General features: G+C 46.1%; 1 protein-coding gene across 1 annotated transcript in view; it reads left to right on the top strand.

The window, feature by feature from the left end:
• uba7 (ubiquitin-like modifier activating enzyme 7) overlaps nucleotides 1–27,500 on the top strand; it is a 57,534-nt gene that overhangs the window by 19,690 nt on the left and 10,344 nt on the right. Inside the window, exon 21 of the mRNA XM_076269080.1 lies at nucleotides 2,722–2,913. Within this exon, the coding sequence (XP_076125195.1) occupies nucleotides 2,722–2,913 (192 nt within the window). The remainder of the gene's footprint in view (nucleotides 1–2,721; nucleotides 2,914–27,500) is intronic.

Genomic DNA, 27,500 nt, shown 5'->3' on the forward strand with positions numbered 1-27,500 from the left:
CATTGCAAAGACTGATATTATTTGAAAAGGAAATAGTTTAGTCCAAGGCTGGTAGGCAGCAGCTTGAAGAATCTCCTTATTTAGTAGGATATTTTCATCAGGAACAGAAAGAAAGGCAGAGAAAAGAGAGAGGGGGAGGAACATAAAGAAAGAAAGACAGAAAGAAAGAAAGAAAGAAAGCAAGCAAGAACAAAAACAAAATAAGGAGAAAGCGAGAGAAGAGAAAATGTGAGAGTCTTAATAAAACTGGTCTGCAGCTGTTAGTCCCATGGTCATGAATTCCAGACACACACACACACACACACACCCTCCACACCATCCCCTCTCCATTTTCAAGGCAAGACCACTGGGGTGGTCAGCCGTGTCTGCGGTTTGATAATGTCAAAGATAGCAGAGCCAAGATAGTCCACAAGATCAGTGCACAGTCGCCACAAGCACACCTGTCATATTCAAAGGAGAATACAACTGACCTATGCAAATGACATCACTGATATAGCCGAGCAGATTACATATAAGACCAGGGTGTGGGGTTTACTTTCCAGGAAACTTATAAATGTCGGTCTACCACTACTGCAAGTTTGGTCTCCCATGATAAACGGGCAAAACTAAATTTGAGGCTTTTGGTTAAAGATGATGTTCTCGGGATGTTTTGGGGAATCCTGATTGGCTGGTTTGAACTGGCTTTAGGTGGAGTCTCGTGCAGTGCTCCACCTTGGTGATAATGATTATGTGCAAACGTGGAAACCCCCAATCATCTCCCCCTCTCCTGCATACTCCATCCTCAGCTCTGGGTCCCGTTTTCCCACGACCACTAGAGTTGTCGGTCAGAAAGGTTAAAAACAGCTTCACCAGCAGTGACGTTGCAGATCTTCACTGGTTATTCCAGGCAACGCACACTGACTGTAATTAGGCTTTTTATGGCGCTGGAGACGTGGGTGTTTCTGTAAAAGCAGGACAACAAGGGGTGTTGGCCAACTCAATACCTGGACAGATGGCTACTCACCTACACAGTCTGTCTTTCCATCTCGCATGCCCATATCCCACACAGAGAAAGACACACACACACACACACACACACACACACAATCACAGACAGAGAGAGAGAGAGAGAGAGAGAGAGAGAGAGAGAGAGGGGGGCAGCTGTTCTTTTATTCTCTGGTCTTGTGGTCTCACACACCTGCCTGCAAAGCCCCTGAGTCTTACCTGCCTCTTTAAGCGGCTCTGTAGAGCAGAACTAATCACTGCAGCCACACAAGCAGAATCACGTCTACAAACACACCCCACCCAAACACATTACACACAAAGACACACACACACCCACTCCAGCTCACACATGCACCCACACACTTACTGCCAAACTAACTGTTCTGTCACGCAAACTACAGCCAAATTTAGATACATTTGTACATTGTACACCTTTGTGCATATCATGCCTACATTGACAGCCATGCATGGCTACCCTCACCCACACTCACAGACAGTTTTCATAGGTACGCCATTATTACACAAACAACCGCGGTCTACACACACACACAAACACACACACACACACACACACACACACACACACACACCAGTGTTTCCCATACATTGACTAAATCAAAATCGGCCGCTACAGATTAATATTCTATGTTTAATTTAATTTAATTTAAATTAAATATAAGATCAAATCCTTGCATTGCCATTGAGCTGCGCTTTTTACGCACGCAGCCTTTCCTAGGCCCGCTCGCTCTCGTAGCCTGCTGCCACTCCTCTGCATGTGCATTTAACAAAATATTCATGATTGTTGAAGGATTGTTGTTGCCACATAGAAGCATTGCATAAAAGACATCTGGCTAAATTGCTATTAAATCCGCTTAGCATCGTGACCATGCTGCGCAAATTTGTTCAAAACTGCTGCATTGAAGTTAACTGCTAAGGTCTTATCACAACATAGTAGGCTACATTGAAGAGACTAAACTAAGTTAAGTTATGCAATCAAGCAGTATCTCAAAGCTAACGTTAGAATACTGTTTGGATGTCGAATTTAGCATACTTAGCCTACTTTCAGCTGCTTGTCAATTTCGTTGAAGGGCTCATTTTATTGACTCTGACACTGAATGTTTGCAAAATCCCGATGTAAATGGAAAAGTGTTTTCCAAAATGTAAAAGTGCTTGTCCCAAGGAGAAGTACGAACCTTTATTTTTTATTTATTTTTTGGTTTTTTTATGCCTTTAATTAGATAGGATAGTGGAGATTGACAGGAAGTGAGTGGGAGAGAGAGTCGGGGTGGGATCCGGAAAGGACCACGGGGCGGGAATCGAACCCGGGTTGCCGGCGTACGGTGCAGGTGCCCCAGCCGGTCGCGCCACTGCTTTAACCTACATTTATTTTAACTATGTAGAAAACGTTATGAATTGCATCCACACATCAGCAGCCTTTTAACTGTGTTACTCACGAACGTCTTAAAGTGACAGGCACTCAATTAGACCTATACACTACCAAGACCGATCTTAATACCCCCCCCCCCCGTGGTCCAAGTCAGCTACCACCACAAATTCAATCCAATTCTGTGGGAAACACTGCACACACACACACACACACGACACACACACACACACACACACATGCAAAACATACAAACACACTCACACACACACACACACACACACACACACACACATGACACACGCATACAAGTGGTTTTTCAACATTTTCCACCCTTGTGTCCCAACTCTTAGAGCAAGCTCATCGCAGGCCGCATCATCCCGGCCATCGCCACGACGACGGCGGCCGTGGCAGGCCTGATGTGTCTGGAGCTGTACAAACTAGTGCAGGGACATCGGCGGCTCCAGTCCTTCCGCGTCGCCTACATCAACCTGGCCGTTCAGATGTGCGAGATGTTCACACCCAGCAAGCCCCGGTCATTCACGGTAAGTGACCGTGATCACCCTATAACATGAAGAGAACACCTAGAGCCAGTCACAGGACATTGCAAGCTGATATGGTACATTATGATAAATAATAAATATAGATATATTCAGTGCTAAGCAGTGTTGCCACAGTTACCTTGAAAAAGTAATCTGATTACTGATTACTGAATACTCCTTTAAAAAGTAACTTAGTTACTTTACTGATTACTTGATTTTAAAAGTAACTAAGTTAGATTACAAGTTACTTTATTAGTTACTTTCAGCAGCTGCTGACAACACCCCCACCACCTCAACATAAAAATGATAACCGGTTTTGCCAATACTCACTATACTGGAAGTGCATTTTAACAGTAATGTCAACAATGTATAGCAGACATCCCAACCTTACCTACTTAGATACTGAAATTCAAATGTTTGTTCAATAATGTCTAGTCAGTACACCAAATAAGGAAGGCCTATTGATAGAAATTGTGATAGTAAAATATGTAGATTTTGGTAGTTTGGCCTTTTCATGTAGCCTTGGCAACTAGCCATCTAGTATAGGCCTGAGTAATATGCAAATGAAATCACTTGTTAAACTCACCTCAACAAGTCTTTTGCAATCATTTAACCCGCCGTGAGCAATGCTAAAGTCACTGTTACAAACAGTGCAGTGTGCAAGACTTTCATTATGTTTTACTCTTATGAGACAATTGGGTACACTTTTGTGTAGTCTGATGTGAAATGGGTCTTAAATGTTCCTTTTTGAGGGGCACTGACTCTGTCAAGCGTCATGCTCCTGTTCCTAGATACACTGACTGAACTGATTAATTAAGTTTGGAAGAAAAGAGATATAAGCCCACCTACACTGAAAACTGATTGGTTGATTTAGCAAAACAGACCAGGATGCTCTCTGTCTTGGATGCGCTTCAGGCACACACACACCACTCCTCTCTCTCTCCCCCTCCGTTGTGTGCGCGTTAAACTCAGATGCACACACGATTTGAAGTCCGGTCTGGCTTGCGTGCTCTTGTTCGCTCTAGGTTCCGGGAGATTTTCTGTAATTTGCGGGCGTCAGGAAGCCGCTATCAATAGCCTATGTGGGAGACTCCCAAAACTTCGGGAGACTTGGGATGTCTAGCTAGACAGTACTTTGTCGCCAGCACAGAATGTACAATGTACCTTAATGTTGTCATGTTTAGCTGACACAAACTCAAAATAATGACTGTATAAATAAAATGTTCATCTCTCTCCTCCCTCCATTGTTGTTTACGTTTGTGTCGCTGCGTGGTTTTACACGTGAGTTGTCCTCATGCTGAAAACGTGAGCATAGCCTACATGACTTTAATCCCAGAGACAAGAAGAAAGCAAAGAATATATCTTTTTACTAATGAAAATGACAAAAATAGTAACGCACAGTGACTTAGATAAGTAACTTTAATCTGATTACTGGTTTGTAAATAGTAGCGCGTTAGATTACTCGTTACCGAAAAAAGTGGTCAAAATAGACTAACGCGTTACTGGCATCACTGGTGCTAAGTCATATAAAAAAGCTTTACTGTGGCTTATCTCCATACTAAAACCTACTCACAGCTTCTCTTTGATGCAGTGGATATCTGACACAGACCTCTGCCTGAACTCAAACCTGATGCCACTATGATAAGTAAGGCATGAGCTCTGCAGCTAATGATCATATGATCATTTTAGACTTCAAAAGTCACTGTAGTGTGCATTTAGGGGTGTGTAATTGCATCCATGATGAACGAATTGCCTGCTGACTGGTTTGTTTTCTTGGAAGGCAAAGGCCAAATCTTTTCATTGAGACCTTACAGTAGGAACAGTGAGCGGTGAGCTCGGTCCACTGTGCCCACAAATATGTCTAGAGGTTCCTCTCGGTCTGTATAGCCTCTGTATATCTTAGCAACAGGGTGTTAATATGGTGCATGTAGCTCTTAATGAGTATATGCTTTCAACAAAATAACACAGCAGTTTTCCTTTAGTGCTTTCCAAACACTGCAGCCTTTGCTGTGAGATTGAATAGCGTGAGTTGGAATGGTGTATGTGTGCTCTGGAGTGGTGGGGACTGGCGTTAGGGTGTGAAGAATGGAGGGGTGCCTAGGCTGCTGGGAGCGAGGGCACCTAGGAGTCTACTGTGCATGGAGAAGGTGTCGCATGAACACGAACATGAACTGAGAAGAAAAGGGGCTCTGAGCACAGCCTGCCTTGGCCTCCTCCTCAAGTGTTCAAGCATACAGTAACAGCTTTACCTCACACACACACACACACACACACACACACACACACACACACACACACACACCCCTTCACACACACACACACACATGCACACACACACAGACGCACCCGTACACACACATATACACATACACACACATGGTTTCATCCCGGGGGGCTTTCTGTGCAGAGTGCCGTCTGACATGCGAGGGGAAGGAGAGGGATTTTGGGGCGGCGTGCTCGGCGCGCTCGGCCCAGAAGAAGGGAAGTCTTTCAGCTGCAGGAGCCCGGCTGCAGGCCTTAGGGGTTGGCCGCCTGGCTTATGCTGTAATCCTGCTTCATGGCCGTTTGTTAAGCGCAGCTGATGGGATCTTTAAAGTAAAGCCAAACCTAACTGCCACGACGTGGGGGGATGAGTGTGTGTTAGTATGTGTGTGTGTATGCATGTGCGTCTGTGCATGTGTGTCTGTGTGTGTGTCTGTGTGTGTGCGTGTGTGTTTATGCATGTGTCTCTCTCTGTGTGTGTGTGTGTGTGTGTGTGTGTGTGTGTGTGTGTGTGTGTGTGTGTGTGTGTGTGTGTGTGTGTGTGTGTGTGTGTGTGTGTGTGTTCGTGCAAATACATAGGTGTTTGTGCGTGTCATGGTGGGGGCAGTGAGTGGGTTCATGCCCGATGAGGTAATACGATCTCTCACGTTGATGGTTGCTGTGGTAGGGACTGGAGGGTGGTGGGCTGGTGGTGGATGGTTGTGGGGCGGGTACAGGGGGGGGATTTGCCCCCCTCCCCTTCAGCAGGGTCAGAGTGCAGGGTAAGCACCTCTCGGGTGGGGGCCTAGGGGGCAGAGGCCTTTGAAACAGAGGGTGTCGGGTTACGCGGGTGAAGTGACAGGCCACACCACAGCGGTGTGACAGGGAGTGCCTGCAGCACACTCTAAACCCAACGGCACCCCCGCTGAGCCAGCACTCTCCCCCTGGAGACGCGCCACTAAAAGGTTCATGTGGCTCACCACTGCGCACAGCATAAATCTCTCTCCAATGCCTCGCGACTTCTAGCCCAAGCTTTAGCCTGTAGCCTGTTGGCAGTTACAACTTCCTGTTGATGGAGCGAGGGGTCTTAAAGGAAGGAGGGATGAAGGAGGGTCTCCGCCTCGTCCTCCTCCTTACAGTCTCTCTTTCTTGCCTTCGGCAGCCTGTCTGTCTTCCACTCGCATGTGTCTGGCACGAGCACAAACGCTGGTCCGGGTTTTCCACTCTCCCCATCACACTATAACTCCTGCGTATGATGGGCTCTGGATGAGTCACTTGGCTTTTGGTCTTAAGAGAGATATATCTTCAAATATATTTTCCAAGGTTTTTTTTTCATTCATCTTTCACCTACACATACAATCATCTCTTCATTTCTCTCTCACCTTTCACTCTTTTACCCTCTCTCTCTCTCTCTCTGTCTCTCTCTCTCTATCTGTTTCCCTCTCTTTCTTTCTCTCTGGTCTGGGGCCAGTCTGGATGTTCCACATTGGAAATATCAATCAGTGGCTTTTGTTCCTGGCGCTCCCCACACACGTGTTACAGAGAGAGCGTGGGGGAAGACTCTGGAGAGACAGAGAAGAAAAGGAGTGAGAGGATCAGAGAGAGATGGTGGGGGAGAGAGAGAGCGAGGGAGAGAAAGAGCAAGAGACAGAGCGAGTGGGAGCAAGCAGAGTAAATAATAAAACAAAGCGCTTTGAAGGAAAAGAGAGATGAACCCTAAAAAGTATGTTACAGAGAGAGAATATGAACAAAGGCTCCCAGTCAGCCAGCAGGAGAGATCTGTACTGATTCTTCAGACGGCCATCTTGGCTCCTGCGAGTACAGTGGCTGCCTTGACAGCTCCTCTTGGTGTGTGGCAGCTGAGAGGTCAGCCTGGTCGAAATACCCTGTGCAGGAGCCAACGGGATGGGCAGCATACCGGAGTGGACCGCACACTTTCACCACATGCCATGCCTGCCCTCTCCTCCGCCGTGGTCAACAGCTGTCATAGACACGGACTCCCTGACAACAGCAGATACTCTTCAGAGCAGAGAGCCTGTTCCAACACTGAGCTTTACAAAGAACACTCCAGGGCTTTCATAACATTAAGCAGAATGTTGAGGAGAAGCACTCAAACACTCACTCTTACACTCACTCTTACACACACAAACACACACAAACACACACACACACACACACACACACACACACACACACACACACACACACACACACACACACACATACACACGTACACACAGGATGGATATGCTCTCTGTTTCCTGTTTTCCTAGGAGCGCATCCGGCCCTGCCTATTTTTACATATTTGCAGAATGGCTTTCAGACGAAATTCAGGTGGTGAAAAAAAGCATCTGCTGTTTTGGTGTGTGATGGAGGTAACCAGATGCACCCAGCACACTCTCTACTGAGAGTTCAGATGCTGCAGACTCCAGTGACAAACTCCAGCTTCTCGGGAAAGCGAAGGAACCGGGGCCCCAGTGTTGATAGAGGTCGAGCTCTCGCCCGAGCCAGCGAAGCAATCGTTTCTTAAAATAGCACCAGTGATTTATCACGCTCTCCGGGACCCTTGTTCAGACCAGCGCATAACGCTCCCTGCTACAGTTGGCTTGTAAATCTCTGTTTATTTTAAATCATGGTACTTCAAAACATTAGCAGCCAGCTCATTGGTTGGGTTTGCATGTGTTGTCAAAGCCACAGGACAAACCTGTGTGTGTGGTTATGGGTTGTGGGAAACATACGTGATGTGGTGGATCTGGTTGATCTGGTGAGTTATATGGAGGCCCATATGAACAGCCGGGGCCATGCAAGTCTGCAGATTGTTGCCTTACACTCCTAAACACAGGAAATGCTGAAGATCTTTTCCTGTGTTCATATCAATGTTCAATATGGGGGGCCACAATGGAAATAATAATTTGGGCCTTATTGTGTTCTATCCTTTTGAGAATAGTGTACCAAGGCACACCGCTATTTATTTATCAAAAAAGAATTTCAAATCAAATTTCAGTTTCAATCAATATGCACCTATATCCTGAGCTAGTCATGCTATTATCTGTAGACTGTATGCTCATGGATAAGCAACTGAATAAAAAACAGCTTTTGACAAGTAATTGAATGAAAGTGCCCTCCCTAAACAGACTAAACAGATCCACAATAGCCAGTCCACACCCTAAACTGTTTACTGGCTCTGCTTTTGTCTCTACAAATTCATCAGGACAGTTGCTCCAGTTGCTATTGTTGCTCCAGTGGATGTATCAGTGTATACACATAGACTAACAAAAGTAGGCACGTGCTAGTGGACCAGAGTGACACCTTAGGTCATCTCCACAGTACAATGTAGTGCAGTTTAATCATTTTTAGCTTATTTATCTTACGGCATACCTCATCTCTAAAAAACCCTGATGTGATTCTCAGCATGTCCTTGGCAACAATGTAAAAAAAATATTATTTATATTATATTATATTATTTAGGGAAGGTTCAGTAAAGTCTCATTCAACATCTGTGTTCAGCAGAGAGAATCAGATTCTCAGGAGAACCTGAACCTCACGTTCTCCCCTGCACTAGATATTAGACAGACGTGTAATTCTTATTAAGCCACAGAGGGCATGGCCATCCATTTGATGACCTATCCCAGTTTTTTTTTATTGTGAGTTTGTGTGTCATCAAACCATTTGTGAAGGTCTGGAGGTGGGGTGCAGTGCAGGGAGTGAATGCTGTGCCTGTTCTGACCTGCCCGATGGTTTTCTTAAGCCTGGCTGGGCCAGTGTGGCAGAGTGCAGAATGCTGCAGACCTCTTCTTATTATTTCCTGGTCTGGTTTGGCTAGACCAGATGACATTTCCCGGCGGATCTGGAGATGTAATATTACCCTGCTTGCTGAAGTGATTGCAGGTGAGCAGCTGTTATATTTCACCCGTCCTGATACAGCTCACAGGGCTTGAAGAGTCGACTCCAGGCCTACTTGACCCACCTGCAGCTTAATCTCTCAGTCCTTTTTTCTCTCTCTCTCTTTCTCTCCCCCTGTCTTTCTATATTTCATTCATTCTTTATTCCATTTATCATTTTTGTTTAACTTTTTTCTTTCTTCTTCTCTTCTTTTCTTTCTCTCGAAATTCACTCCCTTCAGCATTCTCACTTGGTAGCACATTGGTCGATGGATTAAACACTTCTTTTATTTATTTTTTCAACGGCAAACAATAGTGTGCGAGTTTTCTTCCATGACTGACTACTACGTTGCCTAAAACTAACGCACCCGCACGGCCTTGAGTATTTGGCACGATACCCTACCTGTCTAACCTCCCTTCAGCATTAACATGAACAGACAGATCTGTGGTCCTGTATAAACACACAGTGAAAAATAAATTGTTTGGGACGCTTCAAGTCAAACGTGTGCTGCATACCATAAATGCTATGATATGCACGGATGAAGACTTAAGGCAAATATGACCCACTTCCTGCTGTAACATGCCCTCTAATGTTGTGGAATACCTTTTTTTCCCCAACCAATAGCAATCTTCTGTCTGCCATCCGTGTGTAGATCAGAATTAGCCTAAAGTGGATAATTGTCTCTCTGAGGCAGTTTCGACTGAGGAGTCATTTTGCCTGAGTGGCTCAGCTGTTGCATTCCATCTGCACTGACTCACGGCACGTTCATAACATCTCATAAGGGAATGCTGGCTCACACCAGCTCTCCTCGAACAGCTCCTCACCTCCAATTTTGGGAGATTTCTTGCAGCAGTAGTGCTGTTAGTCCTCCTGTCTTTGCTCAAAGCCATCAGATGTGTTTACCAATCCCAGCAGGAGTGTAGGATTACAGCAGCACCTCTCTCCAAACAGAGGTCCTCATGGGCTCAGACAAGATGGAGTGGAGGTGAGGGACAGAGAGAGGAGGGGGGGGGGGTGTGGGGGTGTGGAAAGAGAGTGATGGGGGAAAACATTGGGTAAGCTGCATATAGCACCCATGGGTACAGTTGGGTTTCTGGCCCCTTGGATGTCAGAGGCTAACAGGCCGAAGCTCATCTCTCTCTCTCTCTCTCTCTCTGTGTGTGGTGAGAGAGAGATGGTTGTGCTCCTGTGATTTCCCCAGTGTCTCATCCATCTCCCCCTCCTTCTCTCCCCCCCCCTCTCCCTTCTCCTCTTACTTCTCACTGTTCTTGTCCTTGGATTCCCCCCTACCTGGACTCTTCTCATCTTCAGCTCTTCTGTCCTTGACTCATCAGCATCTATGAGTCACACACACACACACACACACACACACACACACACACACAGACACACACACACACACACACACACACACACACACACACACACACACACACACACACACACACACACACACACACCAAGGGCCCCTTGATCACTGTTGCACCTCATTCCTCTCCTCTCTACCCCAACTCATTTTTACTGCCCCTCTGGCCCTGCCCTCACCCCCCCTGGCCCCCCTGTTTGCTAGCCCCTGATTGAGGCAGCAGCGCTGGGATGCAGGGGCCACTGGGCCTGGGCCCCTCTGCCGGGCGCTGCCCCGCTCGGTTGGACGCCTGCAGAAATGACGGCTATTTCCTGCCATCACAGGAAGCGGCCGGATTGGAAGCAGATTTCCCAGAGAGCAACGCTGTGATGTGGCGACATCTTAAACCCCTTTAATCACTCACAGGCTGGGCCCACCGATGACACACACACACACACACTATACAAACACACAGGCGCGCGTGCTCACACACACACACATGCACATGCACATGCACATGCACATACACACAGATTATGCAAACACACCCAGGCACACACACACACTCATACACACACATTCACAGAGAGCGAGAGAGAGAGAGAGAGAGAGACTCATAGAGCTGCTCTTTTTTGTGGCTGCAGCCTTAATCACTCACAGCTTTGGAGCAGCCACATCGATCAGGGCGGAGAAAGAGACAAAGAAAGAAAAGCCAGAGTGAGGGAAAAAGAGAGAAAGAGAGAGAGAGAGGGGGGGAGAGGCTGATTCTGCTCGAGTTGTCTCATCTGATACTTTGTTCTTTTTGCCTGAAGTAAACCAGAGAGGGCCGGAACATAACTCACCTGATGATAATATCAGTTCTCGTCCAGAGCTTATTTTGTTTCTCTCACCCGATGCAGGCGAATTTTTAGGAGTGCAAAACATAGTCGTATTTCATTTGATTGGACTTGTTTTGAAGGTCGTTTGCGGATTAAAATGAGGAATGTGTTTATTAGGTCACTGAAATTGTTCACCAGATAAACTCTTCAATTTATTCCCTTGGTTGTGCCAAAAGTTTCCAATTTTGCGAGTTTTTGAACAGGAAACTCCCCTTACCTCTTAGTCAGTTTCCCTTGAGGAGATTCCGCTTTTGACGAGACGTTTGGTCCTGAGCCAATCAGGACGAGCTACAAAATACCAGCTTTCAGCTTCAAAAACAATGCAGACACATGTTGACCTCAAAATAAAACCCCATGTGTACACAAACACACACATCACATAAGCATTTTTAAGACACATAAGTTATCACTATACGCTCCATAAACAGCAGACATCCACTGCTTGTTCACCTCATAAGTCACCAAAACAATTATTTTTTCCTTCAGTCAGACCTTTAAAATGATCTTCAAGACTCTCCAGGGACTAGAAGCCTAGCTGTAGCCAGTGTTTCAGAGCTGCAGAGTAACAGTTTTTGCCAATTGCTTGAACACTTTTTGCAAAACTCGGCTCATTGTGTCAAAACTTTACACACAAGCACACAAGACACAACACTGGGAAATAAACCATTCACATCTATGTTGAATTGAAACACTGCTATCAAAACCCAACAATACTTTGTCAAAATGTCACTCTGATGACAAAATGATACACACTTGCATCATATGAATACACTTTCGGCAACACACTAGTGTACTTTATTTAAAACACTGCAGTCTTTAATTTTCACTGCTTTTATTCAGTTTATCAAGTTAGCATTCTGTGAAAATCAATGCAACACTTACAGTTTTTGTTGTGTTTTTTTTTTCAACAAAGGTTTTTACAAAAATGAAAGTACTGAAAGGTTACAAATGACATCAACTCAATACTGTACATCACAGAACTAGTACAGTAAATGCAGTAGTGCAAAAATACAGTAAAACAAAAATAAAAACAAAAATACACTACTGTAAAACAGGCTTAGATGTGGAGGACTCTGCCCAGCTTCCCTCATTGTCAGGTCATGATTTATCACATGATCCACCAAAGTTTCTCTAATATCATCTGAATGTCTAAGTGTTTTCTATCACCCAATGTGCTTTGTATTTAGAATAGATGTGTTGTCCCAATGGTACCCATGAAATTACATTTATGAACAAAGTGTCTTATGTATGAAATAGTGTGCAGTGTGCAGGAGCAAGTGTTTTGCAGAATTGCAACTAAAGTGCAAAGCAGCGCTTTTTTTTAAGGTATGGATACACTATGGTATAGTAACAAAAGCTTCAAGTTTTGTTACTTTGGTCTAAGCATGTGTCTTTAGTGTTCAAGCAATGGGAAAAAACTGTAAATGAATTTGCGAGTGCAGCCGTGTGGCTGTGAGCCGTACTGTTCCCACCAGCAGTGTCTGGGTGTCCTTCCCAGCCACCAGCTCCAGATGTGGCCCAGATGTGGCCCAGATGAGGGGAGCCTGGTGGACCGGCTCTGCTGTGAGAGCCAGAGCCACTCCTCCATCCACTCCTCATCAGGGCCACCATCTGTGTGTCATTACCAACTCTCACCAATTCAAATGCTCAGACTGCGTGTGCAGCATTTACGTAGCACCACCAGCCCACCAAACTAGAGGCACACCCTGTGTGAAGCTGAGACCTCCACCAAAACAGAAACATAACATGTTTCACACCATTAAAGAGTTTCCTCATTACCAAAGTTCCCTCGGTCCTCAGTCCCCCCCACAACATCCCACTCCACCCTAACCCAACACACACACTCTGATCTGCAGGCCCCCTAACAGCAAGCAGCCACTGTCTCCATGCGTTCAGCCTGCAGCTGTTTTATTCCTGCTGGTGCAGACCGTGGAGGATCTGCGGTGGTGGTTGGGGGACCAGGACGAGAGGCCGCTGCCCACGAGGCTTGTTTTGTCCCAGGGTGACTGTGAGGGGAGCCAGCCCAGAGGTCCTGTGACCCTGCTCCTCCTCTGGATGGGTTCCAGGCCTCAGCGCTCGCCAGCCTCAGCCTCAGGCTCCCTTTATGCAACGCGTGTTGTGTGTTGATTGGACTGTTGTCCAATTGGCTGCTCCCGGTTGTCCTTTGGCTGCTCCCCTGTACAACAAACTCGATCTGACTTTCTAGCTGACTCTTTACTAACTGCTTTAACTCTTGTGCTGAAAGCAGAGTTGCTGTAGATGGCAGTGGAGGGGGACGAGCGAGTGGAGTATGATGGTAGCAGATGTTCGGGGTGGTGCAGGTGGGGGGGGGGGGGGGGTCAGGTTAATGGATCTCACAGCTGGTATATATCACAGTCACTGTTCTCTTTCAAGGAAAGGCTTAGTAATGTCCTTGTTGGAGGGCAATTTAAAAGTCAGTTGAGTGTTCTGAACCTTTAAAGGACCCATTTTAGGTCCAGAAATGTGCAGAAACTGTTCTGCTGGAGTAACTCTTTCAAAGGTCTCTGAAGTTATTTGGAAGTCAGACTGGGATCAGACGCTAATTTGCATGGGAAGAAATGTTCATACGTTTTGTGCCACTATGCTTCAGAGAAGTGGGCGCTGTTTGCTCCCAAAACTCTGTGTTGAGACGTCAGGCTGTTAGCCATCATAATTTATCCTCTGAACCATCTCCAAGTCCACTAACAGAAGTGGCTCCAGAGTTTTGCTGCCGACATGGAAAGCAAGTTTGAAAAATTAACAATATTGAGCCTACGAAAACGAGTAGCTTACTTGCTGCTTATGTACACACTGCTGGTTTAAACAGACTTGTAGAATTTCTTTCACTGCCACATTTCCAAGTTTTATAGCTTACTTGGAAAGCCAATTTTAAAAAATTAAACAATCATGTGGCATCAAAAACGAGTAGCCTACTTGCTACTTGTGTAACACACTACAGGTTTAAACAGCCCTGTAGAGTTTGTTTCACTGCCAAATTTCCAAGCTGTGTAGCTGACATGGAAAGCAAATTTGACAAAATGAAACAATCAAGTGCCTTCAAAAATGAGTAGGCTACTTGTTGCTTATATACCCATGGCAGGTTGAAACAGCTTTGTAGAATTCTCTTCAGCCAGGCGACTGACTGAAAAAACAACTGCTGTTTCCCTGTATGACACACTTGAGTTCATGAGCCATTCATGAGCCGAACACAAGTTTGGGTACTTATTCATGGTTGTACATTGAGGAGACAAGTAGTATGCTGTTATTCACACATTGTGTAGCCCTTCAAATCCTGTGCAACTGAACCGTTTTACTGATAGCTATGCCACCATGGATTGACTTTCATAGCCAGCCACCACTGCGGTTTAAACATCCCCAAATAACACACATCTCGACTGGCGAGAGCCCTAGTGTCAGCCTCAGAGCAGCTTCCTGTGGCCTGTGTGCTCCAGCAGGATTAGACATCATTCAGCTGATGCAGGCGAAGCAGGTGGTTTTCCCATTACAGATGTTATCTGCCCAGCCAGTCCCTCTGTACGTTCATCTGATACCCTCACGGGTAGGGGCTGAGCGCCATGTCATTTGGGGTGGAGGGCTAGCGCAGCAGGCAAGGCTTGTGTATGGAAATATAGGATTAAACAGAGAGCAGGAAAAGTACTGGAAAATATTTATTTTATTTTAATAGAAAATAATATTTATGAATAAATATTGATTTCACGTTCACGTTGAACGATTGATGTACTTCATCACAGTAACACCTGTAAGTGACACAAAAGATTTTCCAAAGCATGTTTGCTACACATGGTTTCCATTGCATCATCAGCTTGTGTTATTGCAGCTTGGTCACTACTGGACCTTAGTCAGAAAGACCATCTCTTTATGACGGATTGACTAGCGTATCTGATTTGTCTCTCTCTCTCTCTGTCTCTTTGAGCACTAAATTAATCCTCTCCAGTCCATGCAGAGGAGTAGCCCAGCACTCCTCTCTCTCACTTCCTCCGTGTGTCAGCGTATGTTCCTCTTTGTCAGCTCTAGCGTTAGAGGGAATCTAGGAGGAATGCTGTTACCAAATAGGGACAGATGAGAACACTTATTTCATTACACTGATTTCCATGCAAGCGTTCCCCCCTCTGGAATGCAAGGGCCACTGCTCACAGCCTGGACTTTAATTGGTTGTGGTGGTCCTCCGGTGGAACCCTAGTAAAAACCCAAGACCACTCAGGTCATTATCGTCCAGAGCTGTGCAGGAACATTCCTGATACTTTCCACCCCTAAACGGATTAAACTGAAATAGTGTGAAGTGGGGAAAGATTTTGGGGGTTTGGGAGGCTTCAAGATATTTACAAAGCTTGCATTCAGGGGTATAATTTTGTGATCTATGTGGGCAGACTTTATTAAGCACATGGAAAGTATGTGGTGATGGTAATATTCCCCGTCCTGGAAGGGGATCTTAGTCCAAAGATGTATTTGTTAGAGTCTGTGCATTTATTGTCAATAGAATTAAGCAATAAGCCCCGAGAGGCCGTAGGTTACACTGATCCTTGTTAGGCGCGATGCGCTAGCAGAGTGCCTAAAACCCCCCTTGGTTGTTGTAGAATCAGTGTAACCTACGGATTTGAGTGGCTTATTGCTTTTATAAAACTGTTACTATAAATACCTGGCAAAGTTTCATGAAGTAAAGGAATATATTCCTTTATCTGAATGGTTGCCAAGCAACGTCGAGACGCAGCTACTTTAACTTTTGTATCAAGTTATGGTAGCGCAGTAATAGAGAACGAAATGCGGTCAAGGTGTATGTTTATGCTGCATTTTACAACGGCATCGAACACGATTCAGCCAATCACAATCTAGGACCGGAACTATCAGCTTTAGAATAGTGAAATTGCATTTGAAGTTTGCCAAATTCAAATGCAATTTATTTGAATAGAGCCATTGATCATTGGCATTGGCAAACTACTTTACAGAGAGAAGGCCTGAGCCTGCTAGATGAAGCTAAGAGGTGATGGTGGCAAGGAAAAACTCTTTGCCCTTTAACAGGAATCAAGCCCCGTTTAACCCAAATGAACCACCTGCAACTGTTAGTTTATTCAATCAAATGTAGTGGTCTTTGCAGCTGAGACACAGGAAAAGGCAAAGTTAGTAAATAATGAAATAAGGGGATTATTGAGGACATGCAGCCATCTCCCTTCTGAAGAAATTGAATGTAATTCCACCCTTTTTCGCAAGCATCTTTGGAATGCCTTGGCCTACATTTGCCTTTTGTTTTAACAAGCCCTCTGCAATGTGACCCACGTTTCTCGTGCTGGGGCCACATATGTCCGAGATGGACCATCGCCCAGTTTTCATTGGTCAAAGGGTCGCAGAGCAATCACCTTGCCAGGAAGTCATCAGATTCTGTCTTTAAAATCTTGTTCCTATTTAAGGACGGATGCTGTGAAATATTCCTCAAATCCATCTCAGACTAAATAACTTGCGTAGACACCTAATTGAAGTAGACTGTGGTTGTGAAGCCTCTCCTCTGTCTGGGTTTTTTCCATTGAAAGTGTTAGTCAGTCTGACAGTTGGCTGACCTTCTCCACATAGAACATGCGTTGGGAGGTCACAAAGCTCTTGGCATGCAGTACCCCAATCAATCTACCAGAGGGCTCGTCCAACATATGCTGGCATGCTGGTTCCCTTTTTCTGTCTGAGCTGGTGTTGTGGTCAGGGGGAAGTAACGGTGGAACGAACACACACGCAGAGAGAGAGAGAAAGAAAAAAAAACAACAACTATACACCACAAAAATACAAAGAAGGAACTTAGTCCTGTGGAGAGGGAAGAGCCGTTACTATGTGGTGTTGTGTTGTGAAATCAGTAGAATCACAACAAAACTGCACATGTGACAGGAGGATGGAGGTGCATTTCGTGTTGGCTGCAAACACTTTGTTTGCTCTGTTTGTTGTCGTTCTTATTCTCACAGTATCAATATCACTGCTTGTTGCTGTTCTGGTGCAGCCTTTTAAGTGTGCGAGAGTTATTGCTGTGTGCCACCCCCAGCTATGTGAGTTATTGCTGTGTGCCACCCCGGCCCTGTGCCTCCCAGTGGTGCCCGGGAGGGCTCCTAAATCCCCCACAGGTGCAGACCTCTGTGTTGGCGCTCGGCCAGAATGCCACGCATCTGTGCCCGAGTCCACACCAGCAACTTCTTCATCACACTCATCATCATCATCATCATCATCACCACCTTTAATCCGACTTGCAGCGGTGCACAATTGAAGTGCTCTGTTTTTGGAGCGTAAAAAGAGTTTTAGAAGACTGGTCTAATTTATTTGAATGTATGTGCCGCTATCACGTCTGGTGTGGCCAGTTCCATTGAATATAATGGAAGCAAATTGTTGCAGCCCACGCTCTGCGAATGAAACGCTTCAGTCACGTGTAGCCTGGTGTAGCCTGCCTGTTAGGGTCAATTCAGAAAACACATCAAGACAGCACAGATATGACATATAACATACATAAAAAAAACATTGCACTTCCTATAAAAGACACTTATGCCAATGTTTCCACCAAGGTAACTGGTGTTGTAAGCCTAGGATTTGACAGCAGTATGACAATGTTGTTCTGAGTCCTTCAGGAGACAAAGATGCAATGCACTTGTGCACATTTAGGGGATTTCTGGAATCGTGTTTTTGCCTTAGAGCCATTTGCCATTGCCACTACAGAGGGAGAGCGAGGGGCCTCCTTTCAAAGTGTGTGGCATTAGATAGTTTGATGTGGTTTGTTTCTGCTGCTGTGCAGACAAGTCACAGAGGACACAGATGTTCAATATATTAAGACTCCCTGTATGCTTTATGTCTGTGTATAAGCGTGCATGGGTGTGTGTGTGTGTGTGTGTGTGTGTGTGTGTGCACGTGTGTGTGAGAGAGAGTGTGAGTGTGTGTATTAGGTGATGCTGGTGGCTGCCCTTAGTGACCTAAACCGTCTGGAGGGAAAACAGACGCCACCATTTCTGCCCAAAACTCACTTCCTGTCTCACAACCCCAATGCTCGCATGCACTGACAGATGCACACACACACACACACACACACACACACACACACACACATTGATACACACATACAGGGATACACACACAGACCCACACACTTGAAGACAGACACACTGAGTCTCAGACTGCCTCCCTCATTTCCTGTCCACTGGACTTGGCTCTGGAGCCCCGAGTCCTCCCACCCGTGTGATAAAAACCCTCATTTGTCTCCTTCAGACGAGTGCAGCCTCAGCGCTTCTCTAGCGCGGCTCTGTGATGTGTGTGTGTGTGTGTGTGTGGGGGGGGGGACCGCCGAGAGGCCCGGGGAAACATGTCAAAGGATCATGTTCTCGATCGAACTCGCAGACGAGCACCGGAGTCCTTCACCTTTAGGAAATAGCATCCGCAGCTGTAAAAACAGGTGTCCGCATTAATGAGGGAAGTCGATGTGGTCGTAGATGAAGAGGTGGCGCAAGCTGAAACATTTTACTGACACATGTGCAAGGCCAGGACTTCCCATCCTGCTCTGAGGTTTCAGCACCACCCTTCCTGGAACACTTTCCAAGGATATAGTCTTCCACTTAAGAGATTGGATATGGAACAGTCAGTACTGTTCTTCTATTCAAGGCCAACATGTGTATGTCTATGTGTATATCTATGTCCAGTATAGTGTGTACAGAATATAGAAATATACCGTACTATAGATAAGTGTGATAGTTATTGTATATCAATGTAATGCACTATACAAGGGGACACAAGGAGGTTTATTTGTCACATACATCGCAATACTAACGTAAAGCATGTAGTGAAATTTCATTTGGTGTTCAGCTTTTTCTGTGCAAGTGTGAAGGAAGAAAGAAAGATCAAGAAATATTTTAATAAATAGCAAGAGAGAATAAAAAGTGCAGTGTGTGTACAGTCCATGTGCAAGTGTGTAAAAAATAAAAACGTTTATATAGTCTTGTGTGTGTTCAGGATACGGATTGCTTGAGGAGAGAAGCTCCTCCTCAGTCTCTCTCTTCTGGTCTTGTAGCAGCAGAGACGTTTGCCTGACCTCAGTCTCTTGAAAAGTCCATGGTCAGGATGTGACGAGTCCTTTAAGATACTTTGGGCCCTGGTACATAGTCTTTTCTTGTAGGTCTCCTGCAGTGTAAGGAGAGGTGCTCTGATGGTACGTTCGGCAGATCGCACCACTCTCTGTAGGGCACTGCAGTCACAGGTTGTACAGTTCCCATACCAAGTGATGATGCTACTTGTCAGGACACTCTCCACAGCTGACGAGTAAAAGGCCTTCAAGATGGGTGCTGATACTTTGAACTTCCTCAGCTGACGTAGGAAGTACAGTCTTTGCCTAGATTTCCTCAGTGTGTGCTGGGTGTTAACAGTCCATGTTAGATCATCAGTGATATGCATATTGTTAGAGAACTGAATCATATTTACGGAGGGCACGGTATCCTATTTTTGGGTACATAGAATCGATTGTCTGTCCATTGTCCTTTAGTCCAGCCTGTGTAACACATTCCATTTTTTGCTGAGTAGCTTTACAGGGGGCACTGACTGGTGATTAGATCATTAGGTGTGCCAGTCAGGGTGGCACGACGCCCAGCCTCAACCTCCGCCATCTGTTCCGGGTAGGTCATTGGTATTCACCCCTCAATGAAACCCGTTGTGATGGACCTCCGTTTGTGTAAGTGTGAGCGATCAATGCTATTGATGGACAGTGTATCGACAGGCACATGTGGCGGCGAGGGCAGCCAGTAAAAATGTCCCAGCTGTAAAGTCCTGCTGAGCTGCTGTTGAGCCATCACACGGAACGTGGACAGGAATAGTTGTCCAGGGACTAATTGTGCACAGTCATTGACTGTAAAAGTGACCAGCTGCCGTTAAACATTGGCGTCTGCCTAACAAAGCCTTTCAGGCCCTTGTCGGCCCCATTTAATTAGGTGCCACAAAAGTGTCAATCCCTCAGTCTTAGGAAATCATAAAACGGCACTCTGTCTGTGTCAGAGCACAGAGAGCACAGAGAGCACACTTCTGCACCCAGCAGCGTTTTTGTGCGGGGACATGCTTGGCCAACCAATGGCAAGGGTTTATGATGTTAACACAGTGCATTCCATCAAGTTTACAGAGGTGAGATCCAGCATGCTGAAGGGGATTGAAGAATAGGCCTGTTTGAGCATGAGTTGCGTGGTATGTGTGTGTGTGTGTGTGTGTGTTTGTGTAGATGATGTGTGTGTTTGCACAGTGGTACAAGTATGTGTCTATGTTTCCACACATAGATGCACAAGAAGCTGAGCAAAAGTTTGAGTGCATATTAGGTGTCTGGTGGACAAATTGTGTGTCTGTGTGTGTGTGTGTGTGGACACACTGGTGTGAGTGTGTGTGTATTTGTGTGTGTATTTGTGTTTGTATGGACACACTGGTGTGTGTGTATGTGTGTGTGTGTGTGTGTGTGTGTGTGTGTGTGTGTGTGTGTGTGTCTGTCTGTAGGTGAAACAGGGAGGAGGGGTAGTTTTATTGACTCTGTCCTTCTGCCACACGCCGTCAGTCAGGAGTGCATCCATCGTCCGGCCTGGAGAACAATCAGAGTGGCTTCTGTTTGCTCTTTTGCACGTCAATGGGCCCCTGTGCCTGGACGGGGCTGGGGACAGAGACAGGCCCTGCAGTGCTGAGGAGGGATTCCGGAGGGATCCTCTTCCATTGTCCCCCTCAGCCCCATGGCCCACCATTGGATATGCATGAAAATGACTCAGGGGATCAGAGGGCAAGTCAAAGACAGGCTGTGCTGCTGGTGTCGACTTCTTGCAGTGTGTGGCACGTGTGTGTGTGTGTGTGTGTGTGTGTGTGTGTAGGGAGAGATAGAGAGAGAGTGTGTGTGTGTATGTCTTAGGGAGAGAGAGAGAGAGAGAGAGAGAGTGTGTGTGTGTGTGTGTGTGTGTCTTAGGGAGAGAGAGAGGGAGAGAGAAAGAAAGTGTGTGTGTGTGGCACCCAGCTGAGATGATATCAGTGTCATGACAGCTTGGTCTGAATGCTTTCTCTGCTGTTAAGCCTCTGCTTTCAAGTCATTCCCTCTGGCCTGGGGAGGTGGAGGTTTTACCATCTGCCCCTGAAGATCAGTCAATCACATCTGTGATGTGGTGTCACATAAACCTTGTTCGGGATCAATACATGTACTTTGTGCCGGCTACTTCAAATTACTTTAGATGCGTGATGTTTACCTTAGAACATTCACTTGAACATTACCTTAGAAACATTCACTTGATTTCAAAATGATTGCAGTATTTGGATTTAAGCACTTCAAACAAAGCTAGCAGTTATAATTGCTTTACAACATAGATTGCCTTAATGTGTTTAGTAAACAACATATGACCTAATACCCTCCATAAGAGGTCTGCATCTATACAGTTGTCATTCGCATACTTGTCTCTGTTATAGTACTTCATTATATTCCAATTTGATTGAATATACCTATCGTGTCATGTTAAAGGAAGAAGACAACGTCTTGGGAAATCTTCTTTGCTGTCTGCCCCAGAGTTAGATAAGAGGATACATACCTTTTTCTTCTCTGTGTGTGCAGTAACCCAGTCTGACACCATTAGCCTAGCTAGACCAGTTAGTCTCCCTGGGTTACACCGGTTAGCCCATGTAGCTACAGGCTAGCTACAGGCTAACTGGTCTAACCCACTTCCAGTCAATTATGCTAAGCTAGGCTAACTAAGTTGGCATGTCCCTATGTTCTAATGTATTCTGATAGAATGCCAGATAAATCCCAGAAAATGGGATGAGGAGGACATAGGAGTGGAGGACATGCTTTACTCTTCTTTATTTTAGCATGCCATAGTGCCATGTATGTATGTATTTATGTATGTAGGCTATGTATGTATGTATGCATGTATACACATGTTTAAAATGAAAAAGAGATGTCATTGACAAGGATTTTAGTTGGGTTTTAGTTTTTACCCAGAGCTACCCAGTGTCCCAGATACCCAGTCCTGAGCCATAATTGGGCTTTATTGAGCTAATAGTGCACGTGTACTTGGAGTGCCCAAAACAGACGGCCTGTGAATTGGCTGCAAATGAGATTTCTTGCTAACGTGATTAATGTCCACTGCTCCATTGACCTAGCCTCTCACAGGCGACGGAGCAGCACTGAGCCTGTGACCGACACATCTCCTCTCATTAGTGAGTCATTGTCTGGACACAAACTGACCAGACCTGATGGGATTCATTACCAACGACACGGGTGGATTTATCCATGATTACAGTTACTTGCCCCCAGTGTCACGAGGGGAAATTTAGTGGTGTTGTGGGAAGCTTTAGCAGCATTAATGAGGATGTTGTTTATTTGGTGAAAATTCTCTTGAGTCATTGAGAAGCATTTGTGGTCTTTAGAGATTGTACCTTTTGCTCTTGATTCCCGAGGAAAGCAGCGCTCCGTTAAGATGGCACCAAATGCCTGTGCTTGTGTGGTCAGCTGAGCGACTCCCCCCTGACCATCCACCCACCCCTCCCCACTCACACCCCTCCATTCCCCCTGGCTCTCATGTGCTGTCAGGAGGAGAGTGAGGGCCAACAGGCATGGATGGCTCCCTCTGTTCCTCTCTCTCTCTCTCTCTCTCTCTCTCACACACTCACACACAAACACAAACACACACACACACACACACACACACACACACACACACAGACACACACACGCACACACACACACACACACACACACACACACACACACACACACACACACACAGACACACACACGCACACACACACACACACACACACACACACACACACACACACACGCACACACACACAGACACACACACACATACCCTTCTCCCAGAAGATCACCCTATCTGTGTCCATGTAATTTCTATTTAATTCTTATTCTCTCTTTTCCTGTTCTTTTCTTTGTGTCTTTGTGACCTTCTCTCAGTCTCTCCCAGCAGTCTCGTTTGCTTTGTTTAAGGCTGCTCATAGCTCTTTCCCAGTGTGTCATAACCATGCCTAGTCCCCTGTGATCGTTCCCAGCCTCCAGACATGCTTCCTGCTTATTTCCAATCTCCCCGAGTCTCTTCCAGTTGCTTTCTCAACCTCAAGTGATCTTTTCTGTTTGTTCCCAGTCTCCCATGATCTCCTACAGTCTCCCATGATCTCCCTGAATGTATTCTAACTTCTCGTGACCTCTCCCAGCATCTTGTGATCTCTCCTCGACCCCTCCCTAACACACACACACACACACACACACACACACACACACACACACACACACCCCAAAATCTCCCTTATATCCTATCCACTCTGGCCCTGGAATCAAAAGTGAGCCTTACATTGCCCACTAGCATCGCAGATGACCCGTGACATGGCGTCACGAGAACCTTTGCTGTGTGACGTTGGCAGCGGCCGGTGGGCACGTCAGCTGAGCGTTTTCTAATAAATCGTGGCCACTCCATGTGACCCGGGGAAGAGGAAATAGACGGTTCGCTTTTTTTTTTGCACCACCTGTATGCTGCCCAGAGGGTTGTACATTTCCTGAGTAACGCCTTTATGCTTTGCTTTCCACACGCTGCAAAGATCGAGGCCTTGGTCGTCATTGCTGACGAGATTTGGAAACTTTTAGTCTTTACCCTCAGGTGCTTCACCCGTGGTTAGAAACTCTCCAGTGGAGTATAAGGGAATTCCTACAACAATATGCTCTTTTGTTCCTCATATCACGCATCCATAGTTTTCAGTGTCATTTCCATAGATTGTGTTGTTTTAATAATAGTTAACTTATGTAATGTACATTAAACACAAAAGATATCAGGTTTAGTCATAGTTCATAATATTTTTATATTTTAACTCATGCCACCATGTACCAGTAGACTGGTCACAAGTAGACTGGTCACACCCTACACAAATCTCTGGCGATCTTCTGTAAATGATCCAGAGAAGATGCTTTGTCAGATGGATTTCCTTATAAAAACACAACAGAAAAATTTATGTGTTTTTACATCATGAAAAAAATCCATGCCTTTGTTGAGATGGTGGGTGTGACTGACTCTGTAGTCGCCTGCGGAACTTACAGGCAGAAAATCCTCAACTTTTTGCGGTCTGAAATGCACTACAGGAAGTAGGACTTATCATGGCTCACCCTCTGACCTCCACTTCCTGTCTTGAGAATGGGCCATTGTGCTAAAGGCTACAGGCATCCACGCGCCGCCTGATTACTGTCCATTCCCCCGCACGACCTCCCCCTACACTGCGATTGTACGGCCCGACGCCTCTGTTCTCTGTCCTGCTCTCTGGCACCCCAAGGCATCATGGGATAGGGGAATTCACCCTGGGGGTCTCACAACCACTTCCCTTAATATGTGTCAGTGTCTCAAGCGTCGACACTGTTTGATACATAACTTTTGTTCACATATTCCTTTTAAGAATTGTTCAGTGTTGCTTCTCCTGCGTGTTTATGGTCCTTATTAAAGTCTGTTTCCTCTGGCCTAATGAATGACTGCCCACTCTTCCTGTGTTGACATCTGCCCCATTTGTCTGTTGTGTACCAGGCCATAGTGAATTATCAGGCGGAATTGTTGGTTCTGGGTTTCATTTTGTCACGGTGGCACCAGTGGGAACAACTGCATGAGTACCAGAATATCCCCTCTAGAAGGGGGGGAAAGCCAGACACAGACAGCAAGGAACTGGAGTCAAACACAAAGACAGTGATTTCCAAAGACAAAGACAGAGATTTCCATCAGTACAGCAGCAACAGTGAGGACATCATTTGAGTTGCTGGACCTATAGGCCACTGTGTTTGTGTGTGTGTGTGTGTGTGTGTGTGTGTGTGTGTGTGTGTGTGTGTGTGTGTGTGTGTGTGTGTGTGTGTGTGTGTGAGAGAGAGAGAGAGAGAGAGAGAGAGAGAGAATGTGTGCGTGTGTGCACGCGCATGCAATTTTTGACTTCTCTTGCTTCCAGGCTGAAATTGCAGGGGTCAGCTAACCCAGCCACAGGCCTGCAGTGACCAACTATGAAATAACAGAGAGGACCGCCGTTCTGGAATGCTGAGAAGGGCACACATTCCGCTTCCGGCAGGGTAAACACTGGGGTGAGAGAGGTGGCCACTACCAGGAGGGGCTAATGGAACCCTGGGCCGAGTGACCATTGTTGCACTAGTTACCTGATTCTCGGCCTTTTACTGATGGCTATCAGTATTGGCAGTTTCCATTCAGTGGCAAACACGTGCCAAAACATTATGTCACTAAGTCGTGGCCGCATGCACTGAATCTTTGATGACCGCGGTTTTGTCTGACTGAAGACCATAAAGGGAGATTTAATTATAACCACATAAACCACGTTCTGACTGAAAGGGCTGTCTAATATGTGGCAACTGGACCATGGTGAACCCAGATGTTCTGATACATGGTGAATGCATTCTGTGTTGAAACAGGGATGAGAACACTTGTGCATTTCATCAAACTGCCGTCACTGGCTGGGGCCGGACGGAAAGACACATGCTAAACAGAGGGAAAGTCCTCGGTCACAATGCAATCTCTTATTCAGTACAGTTTGTGGATAACAGATGAGAATTTTTGGCTGCCCTCCCTGGCAAGAGTTTGTCGTTTCAAGAAAAAAAAAAGAGAAAAACTTTTTGGCTTAGTCGTCATTTGACATTCCTCCTTCTCCAGACTCAAAACTACCACTTATTCTCCAACTCAGCAGTCTCAGTGGGGTTCGGAGCAGCAGGGCCTTAGAAATCTTTAAGCACTCGCTCAACCTATCCCTAGATTTTCAGCGAGCCCACCAGTGAATCCTTCTTTATCTGCAACTTTTCTCCATTGTTTCCATTTTCAGCTCAGTGGGTGCTCTTGGGGTCATCTGTAGGCTGTTTTGAAGATAAGCTCTAGCTCGCTGACAAACACACATGTCCAGTCTCTGTTTACCACATGGTATTGCATATGGTGAGGCAACATTATATCTGATGGTATTTTGACTGTCAGCAGAACGCTAATTAGCCAATCCCTTTGTACTGCAAGTGTTAGGGAGACATCAAAGGTTCAGAGCATGCTGGCTGCCATTAAGGGACTAGGCTTCTTCGGTTAGAATAATCAGATTTTTTTGTTGCTGTTTTTATCGGGCATTTCACAGAAAAAGACAACAAAGAGTGCAACAAAGCGCTGTTTTAGAGAAGCGAGGCTCAGAGAGATGCTTTGTTTAATTGTTTCCAGAGGCTGGCGGCGAGCCACTGCGCTTGCTTATTTTTAAACCACTCCGGGCCGGCGGAGGCATGACGTCAGCCTCAGCCATGTGTGGTTGGCGGAGCCGACGCCCGATTGGCCAAGGCTGCGTCCTGTGGCATTTGCGGAGAGGTGTGTTGCTCGGGCCCCCCATACCCCCCCCCCCCCTTCGGGCCTGCAGAGCTCACATGCAGACTTCCGCAGGGACGCACTGCAAGTCTCATGGCAGAGAGGGAGGGAGGCAGACTTGGGCCAAGTGTGTGCCTGCGTGAGAGCGCAAAACGCATAGCGTGCCTCCCTCAAGGAATATACATGAATGCTCCTGCAACCGAGACTGCCACTATACTGTGCAGTCATCAACGTGGCTTAACATGCCATATTATGCAGGTGTGCTATTGGAGAATGAGTGTGCTGAGACATGAAGTATAGCTGTACAGCAAAAGTAGAATCAAAAGATGCCTATGTCACAGAAAGGGTTATTTGAGCTTATATGGTCGGGGATAATGACAGTGGTTGCTTTACATTGAGCTTGTGGCACGCCATAAGCTCCCCATGACCGTCCCGTCTCACAGGAAACCTCAGGCTGTTTTAATGAGTGGGTGAGAGAGACAGAGTCCAGCAGTGGGCAGACACGCCAGAGAAACATATACGTCCGTCCACCCATCCCCACCGAGAGGGTCCTGGGCCACTCTGCTGCCTCTTGTGGCATATTTAACTCTGATTGTTTTACTGGGGTCCCGTCACGACTGGCGTCCACTCCTGCCCTCCCCACACCCCCCTACTAATTTTCTTATGTGACAGCAGGCTGGATCACTCCTAACCTGGCTTGTGTTTACCCTGGCCGCTGTGGTTCCAGGGGGTTGGCGTCTGTCAAAAGCTGTGCTGGAATTTGGGTGGATCAGGCAGGGCTTCATGCTTCCTCCCTCTGCTATACTCATATTTCCATTGTTTCATATTATAGACCTGTATAATATCCCATTGACATGCTTTAATAGATTCTGACAGTTCAGATAACCTTTTTAAACT

Source organism: Alosa pseudoharengus, unplaced genomic scaffold (genome assembly GCF_046254945.1).
Source record: "Alosa pseudoharengus isolate Yale_2024_CS ecotype anadromous, Long Island Sound unplaced genomic scaffold, YU_APseudo_1.1 YU_APseudo_1.1_scf_5, whole genome shotgun sequence".
Taxonomy (NCBI): Eukaryota; Metazoa; Chordata; class Actinopteri; order Clupeiformes; family Clupeidae; genus Alosa; species Alosa pseudoharengus.